Here is a 24,499-nt window from a genome sequence, read left to right on the forward strand (position 1 = left end):
CCCTGTCTCTACTAAAAATACAAAATTAACTGGGCGTGGTAGCACATGCCTGTAATCCCAGCTACTTGGGAGGCTGAGGCAGGAGAATCACTTGAACCCGGGAAGCGGAGGTTGTGGTGAGCTGAGATTGTGCCATTGCATTCCAGCCTGGGCAACAAGAGTGAAACTCCGTCTCAAAAAAAAAAAAAGACCTTATTCTTTTTAGAAATTAGAAGATTTTAGATTTAATAGAATCCTCAAGAACTGCTGTGCTTTCTATAGTAAGGAGTCTGCATTTGAGTTGTCATGGTTCTTCAGCAATTTTCACCTCTTCGTGTGGAATAAAGATGGAAGAGACAGAACCCTCTGGAAGCTTCTGCTCTGTTCTGCGAGAGGCCAGTGCTGGGTCTCAGCTGTTTATCAAAGCTGTTTGTCCTGCCTCTGGAGAGCAGGGGAGAGAACCATTTGACCTGGAATTATAAAATGCAGTCAATTTGGATTATTTTTAGACATCATTCACAGAAGTTGGGGCCTACGTCAAATTGATCATCTCCAGCTCTGGAGGAGCCTCGTTTATCTTCCATGGCCAGTATGTCAGGAAAGGTTGTCAGTGCAACTCTCCGAGCCTGAGGACCTTTCAGGGAGGCAGGAATCCTGCTCCTCTTTCTCTTTCCTCTTTTTCCACAGAGGCTTGATGACTCTTGTCAGTGATCCTGATGTTGGTTACTTGAGAAGCTGTTGTCATAGAGAACCATCCTTTTAAAACATGTTTATGTCGGCTTTTCCTAATAAGTGGCAATCGGAATAGCTGGTTAGTCATATGGGAAAAGATAAAAATAAAAAGACATAAAATTAACAGCTCTGTAAGCATTGGCCTTCATATGAGGAATTTGGCATTCTGTGTATTTCTCTTCTAAAGTCCAGCCAAGCTATTCTGTCCCTTCTAGTTCGCATTATCTTCTCCAGTGTCCAGTGTGTCTGTTTGTAAATTCCAAGCGGAGTCCTGATGCCTAATTATTAGAAAGGTATCTCTGCATACTTACTGGGTTGCTGAGAGTTCTCTTTGACGTCACATCACTTATTAAACAAAGTTTTTCTTTGTCTGCTATCTTGCAACGCAAAAGCAGGCAACAGTTAGCAGCCTCTCTGCCGCTTGCTGACACAGTTCAGAAAGGTAGGCATTCTGTCGCTGGCGGGAGACAGAGCTTGAGGACTTTGTCAAAGCCCAGTGTCCTCCAGTTCCATACGTGTATATATGTACATGCGTGTATATAAAGATATATCATGTGTGTGCACTTGAAAAGCACCTGCCACTTCCAAAAGGCAGCAGTATTGTGTTCACAGTCGCAGAGCTGATTTTATAATACATTTATTCAGTAAATATTTACTTAGCACCTATTGTATGTACTTGTATAATGAGAAAGAAAAATTTTCACAAGATTTTTACTGAGGAAATTCAAAACTTTAAGGACACTGGTATTTGAATTTCATGTAATTTTTACATGTCATAAAATAGTTTTTTGTTTCCTCCTAACCATTTAGAAATGATTTTAAAAAATCATTAAAAACTAGGCCCACGGCCATAGTTCACCAGTCTCTGTTCTAGAGAGAACCCTCTGGAACCCCTGCGGAGTGGGCTTCTAATACATGCCACAGATTCTTACACCTGTTTCACATGTGCACGCACACACAATTTCTGTGTTTTCCAATTGAGTTGCTGCATAATTCTCATTCTGTTATTATATCTTTGCTTTTTAATACCACTTCAAATCACAACTCTCTTCAGTCAGTGGGGTTTTATATTTGTTTTTTACTCTTGTGATACTTGCTAATGCTAAAATTGATTGCGTCTCCCAGGCAAATTCCCTGAGGCTGCTCATTGCCGAGACTTGGTGTGTTTAGCCTAATTCCAGATATGAGCGATGAATGTCTTGAAAAATGTACAATATTTCACACTTGAAAAGCTTTTTGTGAGTGTAAAAATAGCTGTTGGTCAATAAAACACTGGATGTTTTCAGTTATGTGGAAACCACGAAGGAAAAGCATGAAGCCACAGAGGTTCCATAGAGAGAAGAGCAGGGCCGCACGCCATAGTGGCTCGGGGCAGGCTTTCCGATGAACGACTGTGAGTCACTGCCTAGCTCAGCCTTCAGTGGCAAACCCATTTCAATGACTCCCTAGAACCAGCTTGCCCAGGTTGTGTTTTCAGCTGAGACATAATGTAGGCTGTGCCTTCACAGCTTGCTACCAGAGGCTGCTGGTGGAACTTCCATCACACTGCTGTTCTCCAAATGAGCTGCTTACCTTTGTATCTGATATGCCCGAGAACTCTCTTCTCTTTACCAAGAACAGTTCTCTTCTTTAGCAAGAACAGTTCAGTCTCTACTGGCATTGCTTGTGTTCAACTAATCCCACAAAAAGAACATGGCGGTTTCCATATCACACAGTACCTTGCTTTTTTCCAATTGACTTATCCCCTCCAAGGCAACTATGGTAACATGTGGAATGATAGAGCAGAAGGAAAAATGGATGGATCACTGGACTGAGTTTCTATTTATTGCTAAGGGCCAGGAAGGAACTGGCTGACAGCAGATGACACTCAGATGTACCCTGCAGTAGTTAGAGAAGCAGTTTGCATCATGAGGCAAGGGAAGGTGCTATCTGATGAGAAGGGGGTGGTTTCATGTGGATGGGAAGAATCTGCACTCAAAATGCTGATTCTCTTCTTACCCTCCCACGCCCCTTCTGGACATTAGACCTGCCTGATGTGCAGACAAGTTCGTGCTGACAAACACAAAGCATTTGGGACCAGTGGATGGTAGTGAGAGCTCTTCACAGCCTTGGTCCAGCTGGGTTTGGTGTCTTTGTGCCTTTGTTGAGCACTTACTGTGCCTTGTTCCTCATTAGGGAGGTTGTGGATCGTATGAATACAAATGAAATATAAATGGCCGCTGTCCTCAAGAAACTTGTTTCCTTGGGAAAATGGTAGCAAAGCAAATTAAACAAATACAGAAAATAGAAGCAACAAGTTGCTATTATGGGGAACAAACAAGAAAGGATGTTCACAGGGAATTGGACTCGTGGAAGGAAGCAGTCTTACACTTGATCTTCAAGAAAGTGATGCACGGGACTGTGTACAGGGGATGTGGAAGAACATCGTAGGCCAGCATAGGGAGTGACTGGGTCAGTTCATCCTGTGCCTTCTGTTGGAGGAGTTTAAAGTACTCACTCAGCTGACAGTGGGGTCTCCACAATCCCTTTGTTTTGAGGAGTCACACAGAGTCACTTCATACCTGAAGGGATACATTAAGACATAATTTGTGTTTGTCAGAACTGCCCCACTGAAAAGTTTGGAAAAGATACAGAATGTTTTGTCAAACCACTCACTTGCCAAGCTTTCTTAACTTTTCACAGACTAACCCAGCACAGGCTGATGACAGACAGGCTGTGGTGGCAGTGAGCATTTGTTCATCACAGGCAATAGCCATCAGGGCTCACAACCCCAGTTGCTAAATACATTACCCTTGAGCTCTGGGTGTCTACTTTGTTAACAAAGTTCATTGAAGGATTACTGTTGCAGCATGACCTCCCGTGTCTTAATGTGGAAATCAGAAAGCTTCCACCATCCTGTCACTTAAGATCAGTAGTGATGTATGAGCAAGGCTGGCCAGCTGAAAGACTTGCCTTGGACTGGCGTGTTGATCATAAGTAGGGGGATTCTATAGTAAGGTGCATCTGCTCCAGGCACTTCAGTAAGGTCTCTGTGCAAACTACTTCATTTCCTTGCCCCAAAAGATTCTCTTGAGAATAATGGAGAATCCTCTCTGTTTGGGCATTTTACAAATAATCCATCTCAGTGTACATGTTTGAATGACACAAGAGCAAAGTCCTCCGTAAGCCCAGAGGAGCTTGCACAGATACTCATGGAGCTGCAGAGTCTCCAGATGGAGGATCCTAAAAGAAGCAGACAGACTCTATTTCTGTAGACACCTGAGAAGAGTTGATACATGTAGCTTCAGGCATCTTTCAGGGACCGGAGAGGACTGTGGTGTATTGTAATTGATACCTGTAGGGACTCTCTGCAGGGGCAGCTTGCCCTTGTGCCCATTCTTTGTTTTTTCCTCAGTGGTGATTCGGAATTGCCAGAGATGGCGTTAAGATTCTCCAGCTCTAATCGTGACACACAGTGTACGCCCATGAACCACCTGAATTGACCTGTTGCTGATGAGGAAACTGAGTCAGAGAACCAGAGCAGCCACCTTTCCATATTGGCAGTGTCTAGGTGGAAGCTGTCCAGCATCTGCCTTGAGAGGGCTTCTTGCCTGGGTGGAAGGTTTGGACTTGGATTTTACTCTCTGCTTTAAAACAGTCACACTTTTTCAAGTGAATGTACATGGTAGTTTGATAAATTATAAAACTCTTAAGCCTGGCTTCAGGGTGTTTTTTATTTATATGAATTGCAAACCGAGATGATGTAGTTTTTTTCTCTTTTGAAAGTACTATTTCTGTGGATATTTTTTCTACATCAGTCAACTTAGGTGAGTGTAGACCTTAGTCTCTGGATTGTGATTAATTGATAAATACTTTAGTTTTGGGGTGGCTTCTGAAGAGAGAGGAAAGGTGACAAGGCAGTCCATGAGATGGGAGCTAGGAGTCGGGGTCCTGTGGTACAGGGAGCAAGGGCTTTGCACCCGGCAGCCTTAGGGCTGTCTCTTTCCTGCCGTGTTCCGGCTGTGAGACCTTCTGCGGATTAAGTGCTAGGGGTCTCACTCTCTGCCTGTGTCATGTGGAGAGGACGCCTCTCCTCAGGTTGCCGTAAGAGTTGGCTGAGATGCCGCTTGATGTCACGTGCCTGGCACGGTGGTGATAGATGCCTTCCTCAGGATACCCAGGCCGGATTACCTTTGGGTGAAGCTTCCTCATGTGATTGAGCAGAGTGATCCCATGGGCCTGGCTTTAAACTCTCAGGGCTCTGTGAACTGGGGAACAGGTGCTCCGGAGTCATGTCAGTTCAAAGCCACAAGTACTTATTGATTGGGTAGAAATTAAGGCCTACTTACCATTTGGGAAATTCAGTCATCAAGTGTTTATGACACATGCAATGCACTCATTAGCACTGAAGGAAGGGAGAGGACCGTGAGGCTTGCTGTGAACAGACAAGGGCAGTCCTGCTTATTTTGTTAGGTTGGTGCAAAAGTAATCACGGTTTTTGCCATTAGTGGCAAAAACCTCCTTTAGCTGAACAGCAAGCACTGTAATTTAAAAAACAAAGAGAGACATTTCCTGAATCCCTGAGCTTAAATCACATTTGGCAAGATGATTAACCATATTTCTTGGTAGTATTTTATATGGAACCAGAAGTTTTCAAGTTACTCTTAAATTTGTTTCGTTAGTTTTTGGAACACAGTTAGCAAACTGACATTCTCAACACTTACGAAGCAGTGAATGTCGCATTTAAATATTACAGATATTATTTTTTGAGGTTGTATTGTGTTTAATGGAAATGTGGGAAAATGCAAGTTATTGTCATTTCAAAATGCTTAGAAGTAACTTGTTTTTCTCAATACTTGTTTACTTTGATAGAGACTAGATATAAAAGCGTTAGTTTTCTTGAAAAGATGTGTATATTTTTATGTGATGCCATGGTCAAGAATGCAGAAGCAGAAATGCAGTGAAACTGAGTTTCTGACTTTGGTGTATAAAAGATGAGTCCTGGCCATTGCTCCTGCAGGAGTCAGACTTTCAACATATTTTTCCTTTGAGTCCGTGGTCTTGTAAAATAGGCACATTTCTGTGATGTGGGAGGGTGGCTACCCCTCCGTTAAGCAGCTCTCTCTAGCCAGTCATTGTGTGGCCAGCACTTTGTTGGGAAGAAGTAGGACTCAGGTGCTGGCCCCTCTCTAGCCTGTCTCCATGCCCTGCGAAGCCTGCGCAGTGGCCCTTGCCTATTAAACTTACATCCCAGGAGTTGATTATGAGCATACTTACTTTCTGGAGTTAGGAAGACCCACTGAATTCAACAAGTGACTCAAAAATGGTCTTGTATTTCCTGATAATAAAAAATGTGATTAATACCAGCAATTAGTTCTTGTGATTAAAATCAGGAATTGACAAGGTAATAAATAGATGAGCAAGGTAAGGAGTCATAGGATTCGACTCAGATGTGAGTTCCAGCCTCACAAATACATTCCAAAGAGTGGCCTACAGACTGCAGGCTCCTGGAGTGCTACGAAACTGTCAGTGAGACTGACGAGCCAGCCATCGTCACCGACTCTGTGTTGCTATGAGGGTGACTGGTCACTGAGCCTGTCCCCATGTGGCTGTGATGGTGCCTGGTCACCGAGCCTGTCCCTGTGTGGCTGTGAGGGTGCCTGGTCACTGAGCCTGTCTCTGTGTGGCTGTGAGGGTGCCCGTCTGTGGGAGGCAGGATCTTTCTCGTTCATGAGCCTGGGATTGGCTTGTGCCAGGAGAGCCTTGAGAAGATCCTTCATTCTGCTGTGCAGCATTTCAGCTCTTTTTCAACATTTGAAGAACAAAAAGACAAATCTCCTGGGGCAGATATTTTTTTATTTTTCTCAAAATCACCCCATGGAATTCCAGCACAAATTGAATAGTAATAGATAAAATTAAAACCTCTTCCCAAAACTCAGTTGATTTATTCTTCATGTTCTGCCTATTTTGAAATTCCAGAATTGACCACATGATTTTTTTTTTTTTAATGTACCCTTTGGTGAAAGCTGTCTGAGGCACTTGCCACTGAAGGCCCAATTGTCCATTGATATATAATAATATCGTTTCTGCTGGAACTGCAAATGGGACATTATGTTGGATTCCACTGAGCTGCTTTTTGAGGACCACTGTGTGGAGACAATACAGGGTCTGTTTACAGGTGGTTTGTAATCCAGTTACCTGCACAAGCAGAACCTTGCCATCCAAGTTTAGGATCATTAGTAGAATCCTGATTTGGAGATTGCTTTATTCAGGAGCCCTTTCCCACCCTCCCAACATGAAAGCGTGGAACACCCAGCCTCTTCTTGTGAGATAAATGAGTATGAAGGAAGAAGCTGGGTGACTATGAAAACCTAAGTTTAGCACGATTGCTTAATGACTTACTTCCAGAGTTTCTGTGGGCAGAGTTGCTGCAGACATTGATTTGACTCCGAGCATACTGCTTATAGTCTTCAACCCGAAGGCGCTTCCTGCCTCACAGGCACGCCTCCTCACCTTACTGCCAGCCGCAACCCAAATGGCGATTCCAGCATTTCATTCTTTATCCCAGCCTCTCCCCTTAGGAATTTTCTCTCGCTTCTCAAGCTTTACAGCAAAATGTACTTTCAGATGTATACATTTTTCACATTTTTTCTTATAGCAGATACTACCTGACAATGCGATATACTCATTTAAAATTAAAATCCAAATCCCAGCTGTTATGTGTGAGTAACTTACATTTAAAAGCAGCCCAAACACAGTCCTGGGTATCTAGTTTTTGTTAGGGAAGGAGGGGGCATTTCCCTACTCCCCACCCCCAGCTGAGGGAAAGAAGCCCCCAAGCTGGCCCGTTCGTTCAGGGAGGAGGCTGAGACACACAGAGTCTCCACTCTGTCCTCCCTTCAGGAGCAGCTGCCAGAGCGGCCACACTCCACCTTTGGGGGAGAAAGGGTGCCCCCCGGAAAGCCAGGTTCCAGGGTAGAATGTAGCTCCTGTCCTCGTGGAAGGTTAACCTATCCAGGTGGAGTCTAAGTTTCACATCAACACAGAGGCCCATGTAACCCGTAATGAAGGTGAAATCAGTGTCTAACAAAATCACCAAGCTCTGGAACACCAGTGTCCCTGTTTCTGATGGGAGATTCTGGGATCTTAGTCACCACAACACTTGTTTCTAGGGAGATGTTTACTCAGAATTCCATCGAGGCGGCTTGCCTGCTCCCTTCTGACATTAGCTGCTGCCTGTCATCTGCCACCCCACCTAGTACTCAGCTGGAGTGTGTGGCCGCCTTGCTCCGGGCCTGCAGTTCAGGCCGACCAGAAGGGAGAGAGGCCAAAGGGAGCTTGGCACTCAGCCTTGTCTCCTAAGTGCCGGGTGTGGGTGCCGGGTGTGAGCACCGGTTGTGAGTGCCGGGTGTGGGTGCTGGGTGTGGGCGCCGGGTGTGAGTGCCTCCTGGGTGCGGTGAGGGGTGAACAGTTGATGCTTACCTGCCTTTTAACTCTTCTGCCCACCATAGGGTGATGCCAGTCCCTCCACTCCAGATGAGAACGAAACCACGACAACCAGCGCCTTCACCATCCAGGAGTACTTTGCCAAGCGGATGGAAGCCCTGAAGAACAAGCCCCAGGTTCCAGTTCCAGGGTCTGACATTTCCGAGACGCAGGTGGAACGTAAAAGGGGGAAGAAAAGAAACAAAGAGGCCACAGATAAAGATGTGGAAAGTTACCCCCAGCCTAAGGCCAAGAGGCACACGGAGGGAAAGCCTGAGAGGGCCGAGGCCCAGGAGCGAGTGGCCAAGAAGAAGAGTGCGCCAGCAGAAGAGCAGCTCAGAGGCCCCTGCTGGGACCAGAGTTCCGAGGCCTCTGCTGAGGATGCAGGGGACGGTGTGCAGCCGCCTGAGGGGCGGGACTTCACCCTGAAGCCCAAAAAGAGGAGAGGGAAGAAAAACCTGCAAAAACCAGTAGAGATAGCAGAGGACGCTACGCTAGAAGAAACGCTAGTGAAAAAGAAGAAGAAGAAGAAGAAAGATTCCAAATGAATCCTTCCCAGCTGGGGCCTTCTGACCACTAAGCTGTCAGGGCGCTGCGGGGGCAGACACCTCTGGCCTGAAGTCAGAGCAGAGTTCACCCCAGAGCGCCTGGACGCATCTTGTGACATGCCCATGGGCTGCCGAGTCCTGCCCTGTCGCCACATTTCCCCCAAGTTACATTCCCAGGAGGACCTTTTTAATGTTCTAAATCGTGGCTCTCAAACACAAATAAATTTTTTTGTAAACTCTGAGCCCTTCGGCAAGAGAGTTTAATTATAATCATTACAAATACATGCATTCATGTAAGTGTACACACGTGTGTGTGCATGCGTGCGTCTGTGTGTGTGTGTGTGTGTCACTATCTCCATTTGCTCTCAGTTCCCCTCAGTAACAATGAATGGTGCTTTCTTCTGAAAGACTCAGCCTAATTAAAGGATTAAGAGGCAATAGCTTGGATTCAGATTGTTCTTTTTGTTCTATAGCCAACCAACATTTTTGCCAAGTAGAAATTATATGATTACATTCCCAAATCAGAGAGGTTTTTTGTTATGTTTTGGTTTTGATGGGGAAACGTGTTAACGCCCTCCCTTCCACTAAGCAGTGGCAGCCGACTGTTCTGAGCGTTTCCCCCGCCTCTGCCAAGCTTCAGCAGTGGACAGACTCAGGGCCAGTGTCATCTCTCAGCTCTCACAGGAGGACTCTTGCCGTTCCTGTGCCGAGTGTGGGTACTCTCATATGTTTCCCATTGGGGGTCCTTCAGAAAAAAATCACCTAATACTGATTTCTCCGTCACATGGCTATAGATAGTGACTTATTCGTCATGATCAGGAGGTCCTCAGAAGGCTTAAGAAACTGAGAGGCTAAGGCCGTGAAACTAAAGTCAGTCTTTGGATTGGGACTGCCTTATGAAAGTCCTTAGAGCAAAAGACACCTTTCAGCCCTGCTCCCAGAGTAGTGTTGCAGCACCATGCTTGTACTGCCCTCGCCTGCCGCGCCTTGGCCCGTTTCCCTGTGTGGCAACCGAACTTTCCCTGTGGGTTCACTAGGATGCTTGCAGACACTTCACACCATCCCTGGGACACAGGAGAAGAAAACGCTCAGCTGAGGTTCTGGAGTCCAGCCCTGCCACCTTCCCAGCCCTGTGTCTGCCGTTCTGCCCTCTGCGCCGCCTTCATCTCCTCCTGCTATTCCTCTTCATCCGCCTACGCATTTGTTCCCTCTTTCTCATGTTCCCCTCCTAGTTCCAAATTTCCCTGCACCCCCTTTCCCCAGGTCCCCATGTCCCCAGCCTACCATGGAGGCTTTGAGGCTGCGTGGCCCTGCCGCTCAGGCGGTGTGTTGTCCTCCGTTTGATATAGAGATTGTGGCTGGTGACGGGAACTCAAACTTGCCCCCAATTCGGTGACCTTTTCCTCTTGATTTTAACTCTCAAGGTCACACATTAGATAGGAAGAAGCATGGTCCCGAGATTCTTGAAATGTAGAGAAAATACATGAAGGACATTTGGCTGTAGTCTCTAAGGATACTGTGCAGTGCTATTTGTTTGAAAAGACACACACACACACACAGAGAAGAGTCTTATGAATATAGAGCCTGATGACTCGTCTCCGAATTTTTCATGTCCCCCCGAGTTTAGAATCCCAGGCTAATAAAGCCTCAGAGGTTTCTGAAGTCACTTTCTCCACAGAGGGCACATGCCCAAATTCTCTCTGCCTGTCTCATCTTGCCTGTGAAACCAGGGATCCGGAAAGAAGTGGAATGCATGGAACCTAAGGGGAGCTAACTTTCAAAAATAAATAGATGCTGATTTTTTTTTTTTTTGGCCTTTTGTTTTAACTTCCTTTACCAGTAAAAATTAGAGCCAGGAGAGTATACCAAATTGTGTGCAGGTGTTAGGAGGCAGGTGGAATGCATTTAGGTCAGACATGAGTGCAGGGGCTGGGTGGGAAGACCAGAGGAGGGAGGTGCGGAAGGGAGCTGGTAGTTCCTGGAGTTAGGAATTCCAACGCAGCTGGACTGTAAGATGGTTCACTTGCAACTGTTGTTTTTTTCTTTCTTTTTTCAGAGATAGGGTCTCTTTCTGTTGCCCAGGCTGGAATGCACAGGCCTGATCAAAGCTCACTGCAGCTTCGAACTCCTGGGCTCAAGCAATCGTCCCGCCTGAGCCTCCCCCCAGCAGCTGGGACTGCAGGCATGTGCCACCACACCTGGCTAATGTTTTTATTTTTTCTAGAGACACGGTCTTGATATGTTGCCCAGGCTGGTCTTGAACTCCTGGCCTCAAGTGATCCTCCCGCCTTGGCTTCCCTAAGTGCTGGGATTACAGTTGTGAGCCACTACACCTGGCCCACATGCAGCTTTTACTGAGAGAATGTAGAATCTGGTGATGACTGTTTTCATAGGCTGGGGAAAGGCCTCCTGAATATTTTGTTTGTTTGGTTTCTTTTGTTTTTGTTTTTGTTTTTAGGAGAGGGAATCTCATTCTATAACCCAGGAGGGAGTGCAGTGATGTGATCTCAGCTCACTGCAACCTCAGCCTCCCAGGTTTAAGCGATTCTCCTGCCTCAGCCTCCTGAGTAGCTGGGATTACAGGCACGGGCCACCACGCCTGGCTAATTTTTGTATTCTTAGTAGAGACAGGGTTTTGCCATGTTGCCCAGGCTGGTCTCAAACTCCTAAGCTCAAAGTGATCTGCCCACCTCAGACTCCCAAAGTCCTAGGATTACAGGTGTGAGCCACTGCTCCTGGCCCCTTCTGAATTATTTTAATAATTAAGTGGGCAGCCTGAGAATGAGTCACATGCTTAGCAAAGAGCAGATTTGTTCCAAAGGAGGTGGAGACTCTCTTTTCTCTAGATACCCTCAGCTTTCATTTTTCTGTCTGTTTTTCAGTCCACTTGGTTTTCTGGATCTAAGTGGAAATCAGAACAACAAAACAAATACTCTGCATTTTATGCTTGATACTTTAAAAGTGAGTAGCATATGAACCCTGTTTTTGCCTTGAATTATTTCACCAGGTAAAAATACATTGATTTTAGTATTATTCAGTGCTTTCCTTGGTTCTTTCAGTTTAAAGAGGAAAAGTAGGCTCCCAAGAAAATATTTGTCCACTGAAGAGACTCTTCTGCGTTGTCCTGCAGCAACCTTCTCTCCTTTTCTGTTAATTTTAATGCATTATTGTTATTATTGTATGAGGTCTTGGATGCCTGGCCTTATTCCAAGTACTTCAAATAAGCCAACTCATTTAGTCCTCAAACAACCCAGGAGGTAACCATTATCATCACCCCTTTTACAGAAGGGCCTCGCAGCCTTTTAATTAATTTATTATTATTATTATTATTTTTTGAGATGGAGTCTCACCCTGTCACCCAGGCTGGAGTGAAGTGGTGTGATCTTGGCTCACTGCAACCTCCACCTCCCAGGTTCAAGTGATTCTTCTGCCTCAGGCTCCCAAGTATCTGGGACTACAGGCATGCACCACCACACCCAGCTAATTTTTGTATTTTTAATAGAGACAGGGTTTCGCCACATTGACCAAGCTGGTCTCAAAGTCCTGACCTCAGATGACCTGCCCGCCTCGGCCTCCCAAAGTGCCGGGATTACAGGCGTGAGCCACTGCGCCCAGCTTTCAGCCTTTTTATAACTAGACTGATGCTGTTCCCAGAGGCCCCGGGATGCCCCAGCCCACTATCTACTGTAGTCACAAACCCACGCCCTTTTTCCTCCATCCTTGCCACAGCCAGTTCCACCTGCAAAGCTCCCGATTGCAGATGCTCTTCACCTGTCATTGTTACTCTTAACTGGGAATGGATTCGAAAGCAGCAGGCAAACTGCAGAGAGTTTCACAATTAATTTGAGTTAGTATGATTCGGATGAGCTATAGCAAATACTTTCAGGTATGCTGCACATGAGACATTCTCAATGGATTTTCTTTTCCAACTTAGTCAAGAAGTGGGTGGGAAATTGGGTGAGTTGGCTTCTTAAACGCTGTCTGCAAGTCTGAAAAAGAATGTTTTCAACTTGTAGAAAATATTGATGCTTTTGAGAGATGAAATCCCAGTGAGCATCTCTTTCCTAGCGGAGGCCATCCCTTTGCCTCCCTCCTCCTCCGCCTGTTCACTGACTGGCAGACACACGCTGAGACCTGTTTACTGAGAGACAGCATCAGAGAAGGCTTTCGGCACGGTCTGTCTGAGTGATCTCAGCCCTTGGATCAGCAGGCAGCAGCTGTACGTAGATTGGAGTAAGAACCTCCTCGTCACCGCCCTGTTTATCTTGCTGGTTCTGCAGCTGCTGCATTTCGGAGCCTGTTGTGCCGGCGGGCAGGGCAGGAGGTCAGGTCGGGTGCTCGGTGTGTGATTTTATAGTGCTTGATTATTAATGAGCAAATTAGTACCGTGTCCTAGTAAAGTCGATGACTAAACTCCTTGCATAAAAGTGTCCGATCTATTTAGGAAATACTGAGTATACTGCAATGACTTAAAGCCTTCATGGAACCAGTAAAAGGGAGGAATAAGCCAGAGAAAGATGGCAGGTAAAGAAGGGTGGGTGGGGCCGGGCCTCGCCTGCTGTGGACCGGTGGGTAGGGGGCTGGTGCAGGCTGCGTGAGGCGCACTTCCTCCCACCTCAGCTGCCTGTTGGGCAGGCATTAGCAATGAACTTTTAAGGAAAGCAGCAGTGAAGTCTTTAGCTAGGCGGGAGAATTTTGTAATCAGTTATAGCTGAAATTTTCTGTTTGTATGTTCTGTGTTGTTTCCTTAGAAGAAGGTGCGTGGGTGCTGAAAGCAGTTATTTGTTCTGAAAACATTTATTGAACACCGACTCCGGGCTCCAGGCCAGTTGACAACGGAGTGACTGACGCATTACAAAGCCTACCCACATTCAAGTTCTATGAATATGTGTCATTTAGAAGGTACTGCCATGTCCTGGATTAATCTCAATACATTTATGCCCGGGATGCAGCCTCCTCCGCCGTGGCTAGCAAGTGGCCTCTCCCCTTTGGCATTCATGCATGAGCTGTGAGAAGCTCTTTGCCAGCTCATTTGACTTGAACCTGAGGAGGAACTGTCTACACTTAACAGCATTTCTAACTCTGTGATAAATTCGCCAAATTATAGCATGTGCCTTCCTCCACATAGAATGCATTAGAAATGTGTTTCGCCTACGTGGAATGGCTGTTAACAGGTGAGTCTGAAGATAAAGCCCAGCTTCCTCCCGCCTCTCCTGTCTCCAGAGGATCTACTGAGCGTGCAGATGGGGTACACAGAGATGGGAGAGGAGAGGTGGCCTCCAGGTAGCCTCCCTCCACCCACTAACTGGGGATGCCCCTCGAACCTGGATGGAACAAAAACAGGTATCAACACACATTTGTTACATGGAAAACTGCTGAAGGCAAACTCCGACTCCGGCCTTCAAACCTTAGAGAATCAAGGTCTTGAGCAATCTAGAGTGACCCCAGCACCTTGATGGAAGGAAGCACCCTGGTCTTCACCTTTGTGAGGTACGTGGCAGCCCCGGTGAGTAACTGCATCTCAGACCGTTTAGTCTCCTTCTCCAACTGTGTCGACTCCATGCAGCTCCTAAGCCTCCGCCTTTTCTGAATACTCCTTGGCTCCTCCTCCTCCTGCGGTCAGCTAAGTGTGGGAAGATGGGACACCCTTGAGTGTTTCTGAGCCATGGGTTCTGTCCTCTCACTATCCATTTTCTGTATACATCTGCATGGCCGGCGTTTCTGCTGCCTTCTGTGTGATTCTCAGGTCAGCATCTCTGTCCCCACTATTCTCAAGCTTTCGTCTTGTGTCTCCAGCCGACCGTCCAGAGGGCCTATCAGATTCAGTGGGTCTAAGAGGAACCCATCCTCTCCAGGCTGCCTCCTGCCCCCCGTTATTATGGGCACCCCATGCTCTTTTTCATTCTCACCCCAACATCAAGAGGCGTTATCAGCAGTCCAACCTAATCAAGTGTCTGCCACCATTGTACACTAGGTAGGTCCTCACCTTCAGGAAGCTCCCAGCTCGACACCCCTCTGTCTGACCCCTGTCTGGACAGTACTGCCCTGCATCTCCCATTGTTTCCTCGGTAATGCTGCTCCCCCGGACCTGCACTCCCGGCTCTGCCTCCTGCCCACAGTCCCTCCCCTGGTGCATATCTGTGGCTCCGACCAGGCTTCCCTTCTCCAGCCACTGGCTTCAAGGCCCACCACAGGTGCCATCCACTTCTCCAGCCTGTCCTGATCCGGCCCCCTGAAGCAATCTCTCCATTTTCTGAATTTTCATAGTGCTCTCTGTGCTCATCAAAGTCTACTTGTGTTTTGGAGTATGTCACTTTCCCCATTCAACCCTAGGACCTCTGAAGGGAACCTTCATCTTTGTATTCCTATAGCACCAGGACAGTGCCAGGCACAAGGAAGGTACAGCTTGCTCGCTCACTGTCTCTCTCTCTATCTCTATCCCCCTCTTTCTCTCCTCTTTTTAAAGTAGAGACAGGGTCTTGCTTTGTCACCCGGGATGGAGTACAGTGGCACAATGAAAGCTCACTGCAGCCTTGACCTCCTGGGCTGAGGTGATCCTCCTGCCTCAGACGCCTGAGTAGCTGGGACTGCAAGTCCACATCACCATGCTCAGCTAACAGGATTCTTAAATGAATACAAATGAACAGACCACACCCAGGCAAGAACCCGTGTTCTGAAGGCGTCAGGTATATCCCAGGATGAAGGTGTCTAACCAGGGATGCTCTCCTGTGGCTACACCCCGCCCCCCGCACTTGGGGTTCCCTTGACTCCCAGCACTGCATTCAGTAGAAGAGACCTCTTCACCCACCTTGCTTGAAAGCTTGATTCTGAATTCGTCTGCATGTCTCCCTAGGTTTTCCTTGTAACTGTCCCCTGGCCACTGGGATCTCAGCAGACTCATTCCCAGGGCCTTGTTTTCAAGTCTTCCTTGACCAAAGGGTGGTTGTAGGATTAAATGAAATGTGGCTCAGCAAAATACCTGACAGCAGGCATGCAATGCATTTTTCTTCTCTCCCTGCACACATACAAGAGGAGAAAATGAAAAGGAAGTGCTGCGGAGGATTTTTAGGGCAAGGAAATTATGATCCTAGAATGCTGGACACATGGCATCATATATCCGTCCAAACCCATACAATGTGCATGTGAACTGTAACATAACTGTGGCTGTGGGGGATGATAATGTGGCGATGTAGCTTGATCCATTGTCACAAATGTACCACTCTGGTGGGGGGTGTTGATAGTGGAGGAGGCTGTGCCTTGGTGTAGGAGAGGTGGTATATGGGAATTCTCTGTACCTTTTAATTTTGCTGTGAGCCTAAAGTGGTTCTAAGAAAATAAAGTCAATGCTGGACGCATTGGCTCACATCTGTAATCCCAGCTGTATTCATTTTCACGCTGCTGATGAAGACATATCCGAGACTGGGCAATTTACTAGAGAAATTTAATTGGACTTACAGTTCCACGTGGTTGGGGAAGCCTCACAATCATGGTGGAAGGCAAGGAGGAGCAAGTCCTGTCTTACATGGATGGCAGCAGGCAAAAAGAGAGCTTGTGCAGGGGAACTCCCCTTTTTAAAACCATCAGATCTTGTGAGATCCATTCACCATCACGAGAACGGCACAAGAAAGACCCGACCCCATGATTCAATCACCTCCCACCTGGCCCCCCACCAACACGTGCGAATTGTGAGAGTTACAAGATGAGATTTGGGTGGGGACACAGAACCAAACTATATCATCAGCACTTTGGGAGACCAAGGCAGGAGGATAGCTTGAGGCCAGAAGTTCAAGAGTGGCCTGGGCAATAAAGTGTGACCTCCAACCTGGGCAACGTGGTGAGACCCCATCTGTTACAAAAAATAAAAATTAGCTAGGTGTCGTGGCACGTGCCTGTGGTCTCAGCTACTTGGGAGGTTGAGGTGGGAGGATCACTTGAGCCCAGGAGGTCGAGACTGCAGTGAGCCATGTTTGTGCCACTGCACTCCAGCCTGGGTGACAGAGCAAGACCCTGCTTCAGAAAAAAGAAAGTCTTTTTCAGAAATGCCAAGTACTCCTCACATGATACTAGGGAACCCAGTCCTGGTCAGGAGGGTAGCTTCCATCCTCTCTCCGATGAGGAACTGGCACCAGCAGGCCCCGTCCTCTGCAGAGCCATCCCTAAGGCTCCTGAGCCACTTTTTACCTGCTCCTGTGACTGTCACCCAGGAACAACAAGCTCCAGGATGTGCCACAGGAAGGTGTGTCCAGGTCATCCTGGAGACAGTAGAGTCCCAGGGAGGTTCAGGGCTTGCCACTGGAGGTGGTAACCTGTGCAGGCCCTCGGCAGGCCTGGGGTGTGGGCACAGTGACTCAGACTGCTCAGGTGACAGGCTTCAGGTCCTGCCCTTGCCCAGGACTCCTAGGCAGCCCAAACAGAGCAAGTTAATTGCAATTTAGCCTGGAGGGATTACAAAATCCTGTAGCGATGGGCAAGGCCCTTGCAATCTGCGATGAACAGCTGATGTTAACTGAACTGGAAGAGGGACAATCAGAGTGTATTCGGGACACATGAGCCAGTAGGTCTTCCAAATCAGGGGACCCTTCCCGGCATTCATCCCTGAAACAAGCAGTCCTGCTCAGCACAGCCCCGTAAGAGCCGCATTCTTAACGCTCTTCATTTTTTAGGTGGAGAAACAGACTCAGAGTCAATAAGTAGTACCTTGGCCAGGCTTGCCAATTCATAAAGGGGTGGCAGAAGGCTGTGACGTCCATCACCCCAGGCTGGCCCGCCCACCAGGACTAACACCTTTTTCATCCTAAAGATGTGATGGGGACTATGTTTTATTTTTGTTTTTAATAATTGAATTTCTTCTTCATGTTATTTAGTCCATTTTGGCATGTAGTGTACCTTTGTGCTAACTGCAGTGTAATTCATGAGTTAGAGGAGAGATACAGAAAATGCTGTGGGAAAACACCATCAGATGTGTTCATTCAGCCATTCGTTCCACAAGCTTCAGTGGTGAAGGTTCTGTGCTAGGGGCTGGGAATACAGGTGTGAAAAGACATGGTCCCAGCCCTCAAGAGCTCACCATTTAGCTAACTGTGTCACTAAAGTTGGAAAAACAAAGCCATGTGCCTCCTTTGGATAGTCACAATTTTATGTATCCAAATTCAAAAGGATGCTGTCAGCCTTAAGAGAGTTTTCAAGCCAAGGAATGCTCATTTGGTGTCCAAGGCAGCGAAACCCCTGCACATGAATGCACAGGTGTGAAAGCTCAGAGTTAGAAGAAGCTTGTGCCCGAGTACATTTTTCTCTTCACAGTGAAGTTCAGGAATGATGACTTTGAACCCCCTTGCTGGGGTTTGACTTTTTGTGTTTTGTGTTTTGAGTTTTGCTTCATGGACCTTGGATTTTAGAACTGAAAGGAAGCTTAGAAATTTCACCAGAGAGGTGCAAAACAAGGCAATGATTGGATGCAGAACAACCTCAGACAGAAGAAAAGGGGTGGGTGGCATCTTGTGACCTCTCCCTGGGCTGGGGTCTTCTTCTGGCTCATTCCTGAGGGGTGCCAGGCAGCAAAGACCGCTTGGCTGCAACTCTACTGACTGTGACACTATGTGAGTCTTGAGTTTCAGGAACCCCAGTCCCTGCATTTTTCATTCCTAGTGTTTGACCAGGATGGTGGGAAGAGGTTATGGTAACCAAAGAGGCTACCTGATATGTATGTCTCATTATCATTACTAATCCTTTATTGAGCTAGATGTTTTAGAAGTATTTTCTAGGCCCGGCGCAGTGGCTCACGCCTGTAATCCCAGCACTTTGGGAGGCTGAGGCAGGCAGATTACGAGGTCAAGAGATCAAGACCATCCTGGCCAACATGGTGAAACCCCATCTCTACTAAAAATACAAAAATTAGCTGGGCATGGTGGTGCATGCCTGTAATCCCACCTACTCAGGAGGCTGAGGCAGGAGAATCATGTGAACCCAGGAGGCGAAGGTTGCAGTGAGCTGAGATCACACCACTGCACTCCAGCCTGGTGACAGAGCAACACTCCATCTCAAAAGAAAAAAAAGAGAAATATTTTCTAATTTATTTTCAGAGCAATGTATAGGTAATTCTGATTACTCTGATTCTGGGTATGAAAAAAATGGGACTCTGGTTGATTGACATTTTCTCAAGGTTACACAGCTGGCAAACAGCCAGGTCAGGACTGGAGCCCACACCTGCGTGACTCTAAAATGCCCACTCTTCTGTGCTACAACAGCCTCCCAGCTATTCCTTAGGGTCATATTGTGAACATGTTGTGGGGGAAAACACAACGTATTCATCATTCAGAGCTTAGTTCAGCAGCCACCCGCTTCCCTAACACCCTGGTCTGGGCTGGATGTCCCTCTCCTGCACTCATGGAGTGCTGAGTGCATGCTTATCACAGGAGCAGCTTTCCCTGCTCTGTATCCCAACACCCGGTACTGTCTGTCCCCTAATTCATGTTTAAGATATACTTTTAATAAATAAATTTAACAAATAAATGATTAAATGAGTAAGTGAGTAAATGAAATTATTTCCTCGTATTTCTCTATTTTTAGGCAAGTGGGGCCTTTCAGCGTGGTAAGTGGGCACCTGCAGGCCAAAGAAATCTGTCTACTGATCAAGATTGCATTTATAAAATCAGACTTATTAAAGTATAATTTACAAACAATAAAATGCACCACTATTAAGTGTGCAATTTGATCACTTTTGAGAAGCATATGCAGGTGTGTAATGACCACAACTACTACGATATAGAACATTTCTATCTGCCAGTATGTTTCTTCAAGCCCCTTTACAGTCAATCCTCTCTCCGCCATGCCCTTGCCCCTTGCAACCGCTGATGTGCTCTTTACCATTATAACTTTATTGTTCCCAGAATCTCATATACATAGAATCACTCCCACTTAGCATAATGCTTTTGAGATTCAACAATGTCCATAGTTTTTATTGCTAGCTAGTTTCCATTGTATGGATAGATGACAGTTTATTTACCAGTTGATGAACTTTTGGATTTATTTGCAGTTTTGGACTCTTGTGCCTAAAACTTCTGTGAACATTGAAATACAAGTCCTTCTTGGGGCATACACTTTCATTTCCCCTGGAAAATGCCTAGGAGTGAACAGGTTGGGTCATGTGATAAATGTTTGTTTAGTTTAGAAACTGTCAAACAGTTTTCTAAAAGGTACCACTTTCCATCAAGAAGTTCATGAAAGTTCTGTGTGCTCTGCAACCTCCCCAGCACTCGATATTCTCAATCTTTTTAGTCATTCTAAAGCATAGCGGTATTTCATTTTGCTTTTGGTTTGTATTTTCTTCTGGATAGCTAATAATGCTGAACACCTTTTAATATGCTTATTGGCTATTCTTATATCTTCTTTTATAAAGCGTCCAAATCTTTTGCCCGCATTTTCATTGCATTTTTCTCTTATTATTGAGTTTTAAGATGATTGTTCTACATAGAAACCTCTAGAAATCTACCTAAACCACCTCCCTGAACTAATAATGGATTTAGCATGCTTACAAGATACAAGAACAACACACAATTTTTATACTTTAATGAACTGTTGAAAATAAAAATTAAAAGCACAATATTTGCCTGGCAAGATAGCTCACTCCTGTAATCCCAGCATTTTGGGAGGCCAAAGCAGAAGGATCACTTTGAGGCCATGAGTTTGAGACCAGCCTGAGCAACATAGTAACACGCCATCTCTACAAAAAAGTTTTTAAAATAGCCAGGCAAAGTGGCGTGTACCTGTAGTCCTAGCTGCTCAGGAAGCTGAGGTGGGAGCATCACTTGTGTCCAGAAATTTGGGGTTACAATGAGCTGGTTGCACCACTGCACCCCAACATAGATAACAGAAAGAGATCCTGTCTCAAAAAAAAAAAAAAAAAGCACAATACCATGTACAATCACTTTCTAAAAGATTAAAATACTTGAGGACATCAACAAAATGGCAGACCAGGAAGCTCCAGGCCCTTATTCTCCCATAAAACTTCAAATAAACAACTATAGACTGACTAAAATCACTTTATAGGAGCTCTAGAAACCAACCAAAGATCTGTAGCAACCAAGCGAATACCAATGAGAAAAAAGCCACACTCAGAATGGTAGGAAATTCAGTGTTGTTTTTACTTGCTCATGTCTCACCCATGCACTGAAGGCCAGAGGAACAGGACCAATTTTTGACTGTCTCCCTTGGGCCAGAAAGGGCAAAGTGCAAATTGTTTGTATAATTCTCGCCTATCTGTGGGATGTCCAAGAAACCAGTATCTGTCTCTCTTGCCTCAGATGGAAGGGTAGCATAATTTGGAGCTTAGGCTGGAAGCCTCAGAAGGAAGTGGGGTGCACCATGATGTGTGAAAACTGAAGGGGGACTGTAGATCTGAGGACAACTGTGAGCAAGAGATAACGGGCAGAGGAATACAATAGGCCATCTGAGGCTCTGAGAAGAAGCTGAGGTGGGACGCTTTGGAAAATTAAGACATTTGAAAGCAGCCAGAAGAAATGGGGAAATACACACACATAGGCCCAGATAGGATGCATGCCCAGAAGACCTGAGCAGCCCTTAAGCCTTTACCCTGGGCTGATCTTTAGGTTCAGGGGCTTCATAATAAATAACTCTAGTCTTCAAAAATTGGAAGAGGTGTTCTTCAAACGTCCATTTGATTACAAGACATACAGAGACACAGGCAAACATGGTCTATTCAAAGGAACAAAATAAACCTCTAGAAATAGTCACTGAGGAAACACACAGAGTACTCACTAGAAAAAGGCTTTAAATGACCATCTTAAATGTGCTTAAAGAGTTAAAGCATGGGCAAAAAACTAAAGAAAATCAGGAAAACTATATATATAGTTATATAATATATAATATATAGCTATATATTATATAGTTATATAATATATATTATATATACTTACATATATTATATATACTATATTATATATAGTATATATATTATATATAGTATACTATATATAGTATATATATTATATATAGTATATAATATATATAATTATATATAATATATATTATATATTATATATAGTTATATAATTATAGTTATATAAGATATATATAATATATATTATATATAGTTATATACTATATTATATATAGTTATATACTATATTATATATATAGTATATAATATATATTATATATAGTATATATTATAGTTATATAATATATATAATATATATTTTATATATAGTTATATATAATATATAGTTATATAATATATATTATATATAGTTATATGTTATATATAGTTATATAGTATATATAGAACATATATATAGTTATATATTATATATAGAATATATATTATATATAGTTATATTATATATAGAACATATATTATATATAGTTATATAATATATATTATATATAGTTATATAATATATATTATATATAGTTATATAATATATATTATATATAGTTATATAATATATATTATATATAGTTATATAATATATATTATATATAGTATACATAGTTATATAATATATATTATATATAGTATATATATTATATATAGTTATATATATTATATATATATATAGTGGTGAAAATAAAAATTAAAAAGCACAATACTTGCCAGGCAAGGTAGCGTGTGTGTGTGTATATATATACATATATATATACACACATATATATGTATATATATGTGTGTATATGTATGTATATATGTGTACATATATGTATATATATGTATATATGTGTACATATATGTGTATATATGTATATATGTGTATATATGTATATATAGAGAGAATATATACACACTGCATATAGAGAGAATATATATACTATATATATAAACAAAATTAGAATATAAACAGGGAGATAAAAATTATATATTTAAAAAAGAACTAAACAAATTCAGGAGCTGAAAAATACTTAAGGGTATTCAAAAATTCACCAGAGAGGCTTAACTGTAGCCTAGAACAGAGGGGGAAAAAAGCAAACATTGAATTTGAACACCAGTAATTTGAAATTATCAAGTCTGAGAACAAAAAGGAAAGAAAGAAGATGATAAAAAATAAAAAAAATGAGCCTAAGGGACTTATGGGACCTGAAGAAGTAGACCAATATACACATTATAGGAATTCAAAATAGAGAAGAGAGAAGGGGATAGATTATTTGAAGAAATAATGTCTGAAAACTTCCCAATTTTAAGGTAATACATGGAAATACAAATCCAAGAAAGTCAAAGATTTTCAAGTAGGATAAACCCAAAGAGACCCACACCAGGATACATTATAATCAAACTGTTAAAAGTCAACAAATTTTGAAAGGAGCAAGAGAGCAATAACTTATAATGTACAAGGGATCCTCAATAAGACTACCCGTGGATTTCTTAGCAAAAAAATACCTTACAAGCCAAAAGGCAGTGGGATTATATATTTTAAGTTATGAAGTGGTGGGCGGAATTTATCAACTAAGAATTTAATCTCTGGCAAAACTATCCTTCAAAAATGTGGGTGAAATTAAGACATTTCTTGGTAAACAAAAACTCAGGGAGTTTATTACCACTAGACCTACCCTACAAAATTATTTTAATTTTGGTTTTTAATTGTTTTTATTTTCTACAGGATTTGTAAGGCAAATTTATTAAAATAAATACAAATCTATAATAATGGAAATAGACTGGCCACAGTGGCTCACACCTGTAATCCCAGCACCTTGGGAGGCTGAGGCAGGTGGATCACCTGAGGTCAGGAGTTTGAGACCAGCCTGACCAATATGGTGAAACCCCATCTCTACTAAAAATACAGAAATTAGCCAAGCATGGTGGTGTGCACCTGTAGTCCCAGCTCCTCAGGAAGCTGAGACAAGAGAATTGCTTGAACCCAGAAGGCGCAAGTTGCGGTAGGCTAAGATGTGCCACTGCACTCCAGCCTGGCTGACAGAGTGAGACTCCGACTCAAAAAAAAAAAAAGGATATAAAGTATATACAAATGTAAGTTGTGACACCAATAACACAAAGAGGGGAGTGGAGGGAGGATCTGTAAAGGAGTAGAGTTTTTTAATGTTACTGAAGTCAAGTTTGTATCAATTTAACTTGCCATAAGTCTAAATGTTATATTTAATGTCAACAATAACCACAAAGAAAATATCTAAGCTAGGTGTAGTAGTTCATTCCTGTATTTCCAACACTTAGGGAGGCTGAGGCAGGAGGATTGCTTGAGCCCAGAGTTCAAGATCAGTCTGTAGACTAAAAAATTAGCCATGCATAGTGGTGCATGCCTGTAGTCCCAGCTACTGGGGAGGCTGGGAGGATTGCTTGGTCCCAGGAGGTTGAAGCTGCAGTGAGACATGATGCACCACTGCACTGTAGTCTGGGCAAAGAGTGAGACTCTGTATATACGAAAAAAGAAAATGAGACGGGAATATGTGCCACTATAAAAAGTCAGCTAAACACAAAGTAAAGCAGTAATGGAAAAAGTGAGGGGCAAGAAAGCTGTAAGACATACAGAAAACAACAAAATGACAAAAGTAGTGCTTTCTTATCAGAAATTGCTTTAAATGTAAATGGATTAAATTCTCTAATCAAAAGACATAGAATGGCAGAATGGATTTTAAAAAAATAGAATCCAACTATATGCTGTCCTCCAGAGGCACACTTTAGATCTCATGACAGAGACTGAAAGTAAAAGGTTGGAAAATGATATTCCATGCAAATAGCCGAAAGAGGGGAAAAGTTGGCTATAATTTTAAATACAATAGACCTTGAGTCAAGACACTGTTACATGAGACAA

General features: G+C 43.9%; 1 protein-coding gene across 3 annotated transcripts in view; it reads left to right on the forward strand.

Annotated features, from left to right (window-relative positions):
• Nucleotides 1–8,965, forward strand: part of PINX1 (PIN2 (TERF1) interacting telomerase inhibitor 1) — a 74,925-nt gene extending 65,960 nt beyond the window's left edge. For all 3 annotated transcript variants that reach the window (XM_055288477.2, XM_055288468.2, XM_063613577.1), the window contains exon 7: nucleotides 8,202–8,965. In XM_055288477.2, coding sequence (XP_055144452.2) covers nucleotides 8,202–8,723 — 522 coding nt within the window. In that variant the 3' untranslated portion in view covers nucleotides 8,724–8,965. The remainder of the gene's footprint in view (nucleotides 1–8,201) is intronic.
• Nucleotides 8,966–24,499: the final 15,534 nt, after the last annotated feature.

Source organism: Symphalangus syndactylus, chromosome 1 (genome assembly GCF_028878055.3).
Source record: "Symphalangus syndactylus isolate Jambi chromosome 1, NHGRI_mSymSyn1-v2.1_pri, whole genome shotgun sequence".
In the NCBI taxonomy this organism is placed as follows: domain Eukaryota; kingdom Metazoa; phylum Chordata; class Mammalia; order Primates; family Hylobatidae; genus Symphalangus; species Symphalangus syndactylus.